This window comes from Benincasa hispida, chromosome 8 (assembly GCF_009727055.1).
Source record: "Benincasa hispida cultivar B227 chromosome 8, ASM972705v1, whole genome shotgun sequence".
NCBI classification, from domain to species: Eukaryota; Viridiplantae; Streptophyta; class Magnoliopsida; order Cucurbitales; family Cucurbitaceae; genus Benincasa; species Benincasa hispida.
The window spans coordinates 18,134,089-18,144,995 of record NC_052356.1 but is presented as its reverse complement, the minus strand read 5'-3'; the positions used below and the strand labels follow the sequence as shown (position 1 = coordinate 18,144,995).

Below are 10,907 nucleotides of genomic sequence, written 5' to 3'. Positions count from 1 at the left end.
TATACGTGTCGCAAATGAGAACTAGAGAAGTTTATATGTTTTACCAGAGGTGGTATCTAGAGAACATAGATGGCCCAACTTGACCCCAGTAGTGGGGTTACTTACTGAGTATTTTTATACTCATTCTTTTCTCATGTTGTTGTTTCAGGTAAGGGTAGAGATGCACCGGCCGATGGACAAGCGGAATTCGTGATCGAGCCACTAGGATAGTTTTTACGCTTCGCGTATAATGAGATTTAAAGTTCTTTTTATATTTCTTTAATGTTAGTTTTGATGTTTGAAACTTGTTAGTAAGAATTGTCTTTTTCATATTTATTTTATTAACCTTTATGATTTATGGGTACCCTATTCTTTGTTTTAACGTTTGTATTTAATAAACGAACTCTTTTGAACTTCCTTATCTATTTAGCATTTATTTCAACATAAGAAGTGTGCATTTTAAGTGCCATGCATGCATGTATTTTAGTTAACGGCCTAACTGTAAGTCATAGGGGTTGGGTCATTACTAGAGCATTGCTCACTTCACCGTGAGATCCAGGGGCTATCAGAATTCCTTGGCAATGTTCCAGGTGTTTCTATTTCAAGTTCGAATGCCTGTTGCCACCACTTGAATCTCAAGTTTCTAATTGAAGGCGCCCTGACACTGCATCACCAAACATTCGTTTTATGTCGGCATGTTTGCTTGGAGCAGGGACTGTCCCAATGAATGTACACTAGAGGTGTGTTTTTGAAGAGGGATGGTTGATCTGTGCGAAGTCTCGTTGACTCGATTTTGCCCCTGTATGATTGTGGTGGAAGGTTGGAACGGGGTTTCCGTACTGATTCCCTGAGTTGCTATTGCATCTGATGGTACTTGGCCCAGCCTTTCGGTTTTATATTCCCCGCCCGCGCCAACACAGAATTTAGGGTGGACTTCTCCAACTAGGATTAATACATTTGTTGTTGTAGGGGTTGTTCTGTGATTTACATTATGCACATGAAACAAGAAGGAGACTGAGTCCTATCCTACTGTAGTTAAGTATGCCCACTACCTCTAGTGAATCCCAAAGGAGACACAAACTGGTGAATCCCGAAGGAGACACAAACTGGTGAATCCCAAAGGAGACACAAACTGGTGAATCCTGAAGGCGACACAAACTGGTGAATCTCGAAGGAAACATAAATTAGTGAAACCCAAAGGAGACACAAAATGGTGAATCCTGAAGGAGACACAAAATCTAATGGGCATCTAACTAATCAGTAAGGATATTTGCACAGTCTCAACATCATAATCATCACTGTACGAATCTATGACATACATATAAACCTCAACATCATGGCTGTACAACATACACATATACCTCAACATCATGGTTCTACAACATACATGTATATACCTCAACATCATCAGATCAAATACAACCATGGAAGCACATACCACCTCATACTAACATTCAAGTGTCTATGTGCATAAATAAATAATTTGGATCTTGTAATAGAACATACTTTAATCATGTTATACTATCAATCTTTCATGTTGTCATTCTGCCATAACCTTCATTTAACATGCTAGCAACATCTAATGCCTGGCCCGTGGGCAATTCCAGTATTAAGATTACTTACCTCTAATCACAACTTTAGAAACTAATAAACTTAGGCTCTTCCGTGCCCAACGAAACCAAAAACCCACGAGATCAACTTAAATCACCCACAACGAAAACATCAAAAAGCTCAAGATTCTCCCTGAAACTTGAATCTGAACACCCAAAATTTATGGGTAAATATTGGGCCAAAATTTTAAATGGGTAATCAAGAATGTTCAAGAAACCCAAAAAACTTACACCAAACTCAAAATCTAGCAAAAACCCAGATGGTAGTGATCGATGGGCGAAAAGCTGGTGGGCGTTGGCCAGATTTGAGAAGCGATCGTCGGCGACAGAACCCCTGCGCGAAACGAACAAGTCTGCGAAGCAGTCATCGCAGCTAGACCCAAATTGGCAGCTGGAACGAGTGGCGTGCTTGGCCTAGCGATGGCGTTGTTGGCTCGATTGAGAAGGACGGCCAGACAGGCGCGACACAAATGTTGCTGTGTGAAAAGCGGTGTGGACGCAACAACACCTCAGGCGCAGGTGGCTAGGGCGCTCAAGCGACAGCGTGAACGATCGAAAGTGGATGGCGACTCGGACGCAGTTGGCGAGGGCTGACGGTGTGGCGGTGGCTGAGTCTCAGCTGCAGGAAGAGAGTTTCAGCAGCCATTACTCCTTCACGAAGAAGAAGATGAAAATTCTTCTTCTTCTTTTTTTTTCTCTTTTTTTTCTTTTTTTATCACGCTTCTCGAGGGAGAAATTAATGTGTGTGTATATATATTCATATATATATTTATATATATATATTATCTCTTCCCAAAATTTCAATTTCTCAAACTGCAAAAAAATAAATTCAATTTCCAAAATAATTTCATCTTTCCTTAAACTAAATCCAAATTTCCAAATCTTTTCAAATATTTGCTTTAATGAATTCTCAAATAACTATAACTATATATATATATATTTAAAATTCTTTCCTCTTCCTCTTTAAAATCCAAATTTCAAAATTAACTCAATTCTCCCCATAAAATCTCAATTTTGACATCGACTTAAAATTAAATTAATGCAACATAAAAATCCAAAATTTTCCTTTAAACGCACTAAATTTTAGAATTGACAAAAAGTCCTCAATTAATACAAAAATGTTGAATTTAATTTTATAACTGCACAGGATGTTACAATGTCCTTGAAGACATTGGGCAGGCAAGCTGGATCGCCTGTGGACGTGTGGATTGCGTTCATCAAAGAAAACTATCTTCCAGTCCATATCTCAATTCTATGTTTACATACTTTCTTCATTCCTGTCTTTATTGCTTTATGAACTTTGTTATTTATTGCTTCATTTAATTTGTCTTACAATGCTTTATGAATTTATGCTTCATTTAATTCTCTTATATTTATCTCTGTACTCTCTTTAATTTCTTTAACTTTTCTATCATAAATACATTATTCTTAAACCTGTAATAAGAAGAAAATTATTACTGTAAAGTCCTAGAGACTTACGTTGATGAAAAAAAAAAGTAATAATAACAACAAAACAATCAACACCCGATATGCATTGCGATGATGGGTGCATCTTGTACCCACAAGTTACACTTTGCGTTCATCCAACTCAAATGCATTGCGTTGAGGGGTGTGTTGAGCTCGTATGTGTTCTTAGCCCGTCCTTAGCAAAAATGCACTATGTTGAGGTAGTGTTGTGCTGGTAGAAGTACCATGCGCCTGTCCTCCAGAAATGCGTTGAGTTAAGGGGTGTGTTATGGGGATACATGCGTTGTTGCCCGTCCTCTACAAAGATGCAATTGCGGTGATGGACTCATTACGTTAATTCTTCACCTTGCGCCCATTCGAATAAAACACTAAAGATAATTCTTTTTGCAAATTGAGAAGTCCAATCGTTTTGTCTTCCAAGAAAATGATGATTTAGTAGACGAAAGGTCGTCCTTCTTTGATGCTTCACAAATGTGAGGAGTGCAAACGACAAGATTTTAAGTAGCTCGAGGCCTGCCACCGCAGAATTTGCGTTGGGCCCATCAAGTCCCAACCTATAAATTTCATCTCCTCTGTCTGTGAGTCCATTTGATCTCATTTGCAAACAGAAACCCTAGAGCACTCTGCATACAAGAATGTTTCCCTCTTCCTAAAACCCTAAAGAATTTCCAGTTTTCTTTTACTCCGACATCCATGGCAGATCAATCTTCCCAGCCATCTTCTTCACCCTTATCACCCTTGGAAGCCCAACTCTCTATACAAGAGGTGGCATTCTTTGTAGCTAGCCATCATCTCGCTGCCTAGCCACACATCATCCCTCGAGTCACAGGAAGACCCCGGCGAAATCCCTTAGCAGCCAAGCCACTCCAGTTCAAAAGGGGGCAGAGTTCTGAAAGCACCCCATTCCCAACATTCTCCTTTGAGAGTGAAAAGAAGAGACAGGACGATAAAGAGGTGTTTGGGAGCATTCTCAGCAACTTGGAGAAAGAAGGAGAACTGCCTGAAGCTGGGGTTGTGAACCAACCACTGCCTTCGGAGGAGGGGATGGAGGAAGAGTCAAGGAGAAGCGCTCTGGCCATCTTGGATCCTAAGGAAACTGCTAACGCATAATCTTATGAGGGACCCATCAGGGTTGCTTTGGAGGAAGCGACGACAGAGAAGCAGCCAGAAGTGGTTGAAGAGAAGAAGAAGAACAAGAAGAGCAAAAAGAAGAGGGCTAAAGGAGATGAAGAGGCCAAGCTGAAGAATAAGAAAGAAAGAAGTGAAAGAAAAGAAAGCAGGCGGGAGGAAAGGCGCCTGAAGAAGGAGGAAAAGAGGAGAAAGAGGGTTGCAAGCCTAGAGTTGGACAGAGAATCCACCTCCATGAGGGAGGACAAGGGGGAATCAGTGAAACTAAGAGAATCAGCACAACTTGCAACACCACAAATGATTGCGACTGACGAAGGAGAAAATGTAGAAATCACCCCGTTGACGCAGCGTCGTAAGGAGAATGCACCGCAAGGTTCAACAGTTGACCCTCCAATTTTGATAGATGCGTTAGAAGAATAGAAGAGGAGAAGAATGGAGGAAGAAGAGAAGCAGGAGAAAATGTTGCGAGCAAAACTCATCATCGCAGAAGGTAATCGAAGAAGAAAATTACAAGATGAGGAGATGTGCGGCAACAATGAGATTGCGATAGAAGAGGAAAGGAAAAGGCTTGAAGAGGAACAGCGCATTTTGCTGGCCTCCGAGCAGTTTGAAAATGAAATTGAAGAAGAAGAGAGAGAAGAAGAAGAAGAAGAAGAAAGGAAGAAGAAAGAGGAGAAGGAGAGGAAGCGCCGAGCAAACGTTCAGCGCATAAGAGAGAAGAAGGCAAGGGAAAGGAAACAAAGGCAAGAATCCCACCTTGCATTGACTAAAGAAAAGGGAAAACCAGTTTTAGAAAGTAGCGAGCCCGCGTTAGCAAAGGGGCATCTATCGAAGAAAAGAGAAAACGATGATTTGCTAATGGAGATGGGATTTTTCCCCATGCCAACACCACTACCAGACCTAATTACAAGCGTTGTACTGGAGCACAGATGGGAAACATTTTGTCAGTGCCCAGCCATTGTCATTCCAAAGGTAGTGAGAAACTTCTACAATGGACACTTACATGGCACCAAGGATGTGGTGACCATAAAAGGGCAAATGGTGTGTTTCAGCGCAAAGGACATGTCACACCCTCTCCCTAGCCTTAGCCCCCAAGACCAGGAAGGGAGCATGAGGGTACACCAGTAGTATTCTAAGACAATATTTGAATTTAACATTTCCCCCTTATCTATTAAAGACTTCAACATGTTTACAACACTCTATCTAACTTTTATACACATAGTTCAATTTCCTATATTCTTTATTACATGATCCGAGCCATGCCCTGAGAATTTACCAAATCCTGGTGTGTTGGTGGTTAGTAGATTCCTTCCTGAACGCTCCGCTTTGCTACCTGATGGGGGATATAAGAAAACATTTGGAAGAGTGTGAGCTATTAAGCCCAGTGAGTGGTTCTTTTAGAATAATAATCACTTTGCAAAACATATTTTTGGGAAAGCAATCACATAATCACAATTCCAGTATAATCTATGCATGATCATGTGTACAATCATTAAATTATTATCCTCCAGTTCCATGCTATACATGGCATGCTCATATCATGGACACATTATCAATCACATACAACTTTTTATGGAAACTTTCCTATAACCCACTTCTCCCGCCAATGTGCACATCGACAATTCTTTGCTTAGGTACTTGACTATATTTTCCGCCGGTCGTCACCGACTATTATTTCCCGCCGACCGAGGCTGACTATATTTTCCTGCCAAGCACCTTTTGTTAAGCATGATAACTTATGTAATCTGGGTATAATCTCAATTTCCATGCAATTTCACAACAATATCATGGCAACCACATAACATCATAAGCATGCATTTGGCACTTACATATGCATTTATCCACATATCAACGCATAAAACTAAGTAAACACTCACCTTACATAAGTTTTTCCACTAAAATCACCTTGACAATTCCTCCATATCAATGGAAATTCCTCAATTAATATTTGTTATATCAATAAATAATGTCAAACTAGCCAAAATACTATTATATAGTGAAAATACCAACTTATCCTACTCAATTTTAAACCAAATCCCAAAATTAGCCTCTTTAGAGGTTATTTGGACGGTGGTAGGCAGCTAGGCGTGGGGCAGTAGGCAGGGTGGGCGTGCTGTGCCGCACAGGGGACTGGCGTGTCTGGGCGTGCGTTGGGCGTGATGCATCGTACGAGGAAGGCAGCTGTGCTGGGCTAGTGCGTGTGTCGAGCGAGGTGCGCACGGACGGACGGACGCAGAGCTGCGTGCGTGCAAAGTGTGGGCTAGCTGTGCATCCGACTGACTCAATGCTTCACCAACGCAACCTTTTTTTCTTTTGATCTCCAATCAACTTGGCATCCTAATAACTCAAACGTAAGTCTCTAAATATGCTCTTAACACATAATTTAAGTGATGGTATGAATAAATTCCTCCTGCCCAACCCCTCTATTTATAGCCATTTCAAACTCACCCCATGGTGACAACTCAACTCCCATTTGTCTCACTTTGGAGCTGCCAACACTCAACCTACCAGCCTAGCTTGAGTTTTGTTTTCTCAATTTCAGCTTTGCCAGCCAAAGTTCTCCTTTTTTGCATGAAGTCTCCTTTCACCCACCTCCTGCTTGAGGTGATAATAGTTCACATTGCAATGAAATCTCCCTTTGTCCGCCTTCCTACTAGAATTTTGTGTGATCCTACTTTTGCCACCTAAATCACTTAAAATACTTTACATATTTCTCTACTTAAATTGTTTAAAGACTTATGCTTGTATCACATTTGGCATCCTCCCTTGAAGTTTTCCATCAATTAGCCTTACCTTTTATCCTTAACGCATAGCAACTACACCTTTCTTACATCAAAGTTTCCACTTAGCCAACGCATGAGTTGGCCATACCAACCAATCATAGGGTGGCCGCTCACCCTCAAACGCATGAGCTTGCTAGGTGTGCTTGCTCGGCCTACTAAAAGCATGGACAACATGGTGTGCTTTGGCGCTAGGTGCTTTGCCGCGCAGGTGGCTACATTAGGCATCTCGGCTGCAAGGCACTCTCGGCCATGTGGGTGTGTCTCGCCGCCATTGGGCGTGCACTGGCATAGGTCGCATAGGTCTGTCGGCAGACTCGACACGGCTTTCGAGACATAGGAATGACTTGCCCGCTTGCTCGTTGTCGAGCTATAGGCAGGGCGCTCGCATAACAACCATCGACGGCATAGGCTGCGCGCTTGGCAATAACCATCGGACGCATGAGGCTGCGATGCCTTTGGACGCACAAGTCCTGTGCGCTTATCCTTTGACCATGGGTTTGATGCTTTGGTGTATGGCCTGTAGCGCTTGTTCAACGCATGGCCTGCGTGCCTAGCATTGCCTCACTCGAAGCATGCTTCCTGCCCGTGTCCGCATGGCTTCAATTGTATGCCTTTGCGTTGGTTGTATGCAACCCTTAGCCATTTTTCAAGTTTTCTTGCTTCCATCCTCCATGCCTTCTTGCATCCAACATGTTTTAAGCCCTTCATAGACATTTGGACTTTTGGCTACCTTTTTGGATAATTTTTTATGTTTTTCTCCCTTTGCCCCACATATCCTTTCTTAGGATTTTTCTATTTAACCTCCCACTTTAGATTTAGCGTTAGGGTCTCACAGGACATCAATGAATTATTCTTGATGAAGAACAACCCAGATGCACTGGGTAATAAAATCATTGATGATCCTATTGAAGAGCAGATGGAAGATGCGCTGCAAACATTAACACAACCGGGCACTAAATGGACGATTTCATTAAAAGGCACCAGAACTCTGGCGTCCAAGACACTGATTCTCGAGGCACGACTTTGGGTATATTTGGTAAAACGGTGACTCATCCTGACTTCCCATGATAAAACAATTTCGAGGGATCGAGTCATGGCCGTATATTGCATTGCACGCGACTTTCCAATCGATGTGGGCTAGTTGATCGCAAGACAAATTCGAGGTTTTATGGGACACATAAGAGGTCAGTATTTCTTCCCATGGATTGTCTCATATTTATGCCTAACAATGGGTGTAGGCATTGAGGAAGAACCCATGCTTGAAGTTCATGGCCTCATAAATGTCAAAATTTTGAGGTTGCTCTTCAAATATTCCCCACACTACCCTGAACTCCCATTGAAGAGGCCTGTCATTGATTTAAATGCACCGTAGGACCCCAAGCAAAAGAAAAAGTGCAAAGATGACAAAGGAAAAAGGAAAGTCCAAGACTCACCAACATAAGAATCAGAACCCTTGGACCTTTGCCTTTGATAATTCACCTTCCAAGCCCTCCCGCACAACCTTCTTCTTCCCTTCCCGAGCATTTCACTAACCTTCTCCTTGCCCCTGATTCTCCAATCGCATATCCAGTAGCTCCATCCTCACCTTCAGCATCATCACCATAACTTCCCCTTCCACCGCCGTATGTTGATGACCCACGCAATTTGGGTGAAGGAACTTCTGCCCAACCCCAAAACGTTGATGGCGAAACATCGCAGGCACAACCCACCATTGCCTCCTTAGTTGCTGCACTAGCAGATATGCGAACCCTTCTTGCCCAACAACAAGAACTCTTCTCCCAACAACAGGCCTTCTTCTGCCAGAGAATAGATGTTGTACATGAGCAAGTAGAAGATTTACAACGCAATGCTGCAATGACAACGCAGGTGATGATCAATATTCAACGCAACATCTATATGATCTACTTGAACCAGAGGCAACTAGCAGAGTGCAACCATGAGTACTTTAACTTCTTGACAGCGTATTTTCATGGTCCCATGGTGCCTCCACATCTCCAGTAGCATCTACACATCGAAGAAGCTCCTTGTGTACCTCACCAAAATCCTCCACTAGAACCTCCTCCTCCTCAGTAACTTTACATTTTTTTTTATTATTACAGTCATTCTTTTATTTATAACTTCATTTATTATTTTTTTGTGTATAGAAGCCAATTCTTTGATTCTTTGTACATGGAAAAATTTTATATTGTGTTAATTGTAATTCTTTGTATACTTAGTTAATTTTCAATACAACTAAGTAACAGTTCTTTTAAGTACGCAATAACCTCTTCTTTATCATCCTTTGTCATTATTTGCGATATTCTTAATCTTTTATTTTGCATTATTCATTGCGCTGCCATGATGAGTTATATGCATACACTTAGAAACATTTACCACACCTCGTATTTTCTAACTAACACTTAGTTAATTCGTAGCTATAGCACTACTTTACCTTTTATCCTTCAAAATTCTACTCAAACCTTCTTTTTGAAATTTTGTATAAGTGTTTGTCTATTCTGTCCAAACAAAGCAATGAAGACCTTGTGCATCTCTAAATTTAGGGGTGGGGAAGGTCTAAGCAGATGAGATCATATGATACGGTCATTAAGAAAAAATGTGTTCATCATTACAAAAAAAAAAACATTCATATAAACTCCAATGTCAGTGCAAGGGAAACCTAAAAAACAATCCTAACCTGATAAGAGTTAAGTTGTGAAAGGATCCTGCTCGTAGTTGGATGTTCGCATGATACCCGTGGGAGCAAGCCAAAACGACGGTGGGTTTCCAAAAAAAAACGCAATATGAAAAGAGAAAAAAAAAATGAGGAAGAAAAATTAAAGAAACAAGAGACAACTCCATTGAAATTCAAGAGTTAAAGTTGAGATTGGCACACAACCATAGTTGGATGTTCGCATGACACCCGTGGGAACAAGCCAAAACGAAGGGTGTAACCATGATCAACAGTCTCTAAATAAATGATGCAAAGTTGACCACCGCATCCAGATGCATCAAGTTGTTTTGACAAGAAGAGGTAAGCATTCTTTTTAAAACTAGAAAAGCATTTTTGAGCAGAAATTTGTGGTATAGGAGAATAAAGTAGGGCTTTGTTATGAATTTTCCAGGATAGGAAGAAATTGCGATGTTAAGTAATGTTGCTTAGGTGGAGCATTTGGAGCAACAAATCGACGCAAAATTTAGGATAGGAATTGAGCAATTTTTCCTTAGTAGAAGATATGTTTGAGGACAATCATATATCTAAATTTTGGGGTGTGATAACTTGTAGAAATACAAGTTATTTATACTGTTTTATTTAGATATTGCAGCCAAAAGAAAGGAAAGTTGCGTCAATTGTATGGAAATTAGCTAAAAAATGCAATAATTATAAATTGTCATCAATACACCCACGAACACCATTGCGATGGTAGAAAAGAATATTTCAAGTCTGTTTCGCAAGAAATCAAGTCTATGCGTTCATGGCTCAAGATAAAAAGAACAACGCATCTACGTCGCATTGCGCCCATCATTCAGGAATGAATAGACGATCAAGGCAATGACGGCGCATGTGACAATCGATCAAGAGCTAAGCGATCAACGCAATCTCAACCGCATGCAGTAATTAAAAACTACACCGCATGCGGGCAAACGATCGAAGATGTAAAAGAGCAACGCAATTACGGAGGATTCTTACGCATGTACAGTTGACCATTGTGCATTTCTAAAGGGATTGATTATGTAACAGAAGGAATATTCACTCCACCATTTCCGGAACTGCCTTAACAATACAGTGGGGACCACAATGTAGAGAGTCAAAGCTTAGCCTATAAATAGCTCCGACCATTCCACTGAGAAATTATGCTTGACTACAGAGAAAAGTGTATATACTGATTTGAGAGAGACTGGTTGAGTGATTAATCAGAGTAGATCTTGGAAGAATTAAGAGACTAGGCCGAGAGGTGAGTCT

General features: G+C 41.1%; 1 protein-coding gene across 1 annotated transcript; it reads left to right on the top strand.

Moving 5' to 3' along the window:
* Window positions 1–2,009: 2,009 nt before the first annotated feature.
* LOC120083951 (protein PXR1-like) lies at window positions 2,010–4,604 on the top strand. Its single transcript, XM_039039858.1, has 3 exons — window positions 2,010–2,168; window positions 2,737–2,801; window positions 4,187–4,604. The coding sequence occupies exons 1-3, from the start codon at window positions 2,010–2,012 to the stop codon at window positions 4,602–4,604; spliced, it is 642 nt and encodes a 213-aa protein (XP_038895786.1).
* Window positions 4,605–10,907: the final 6,303 nt, after the last annotated feature.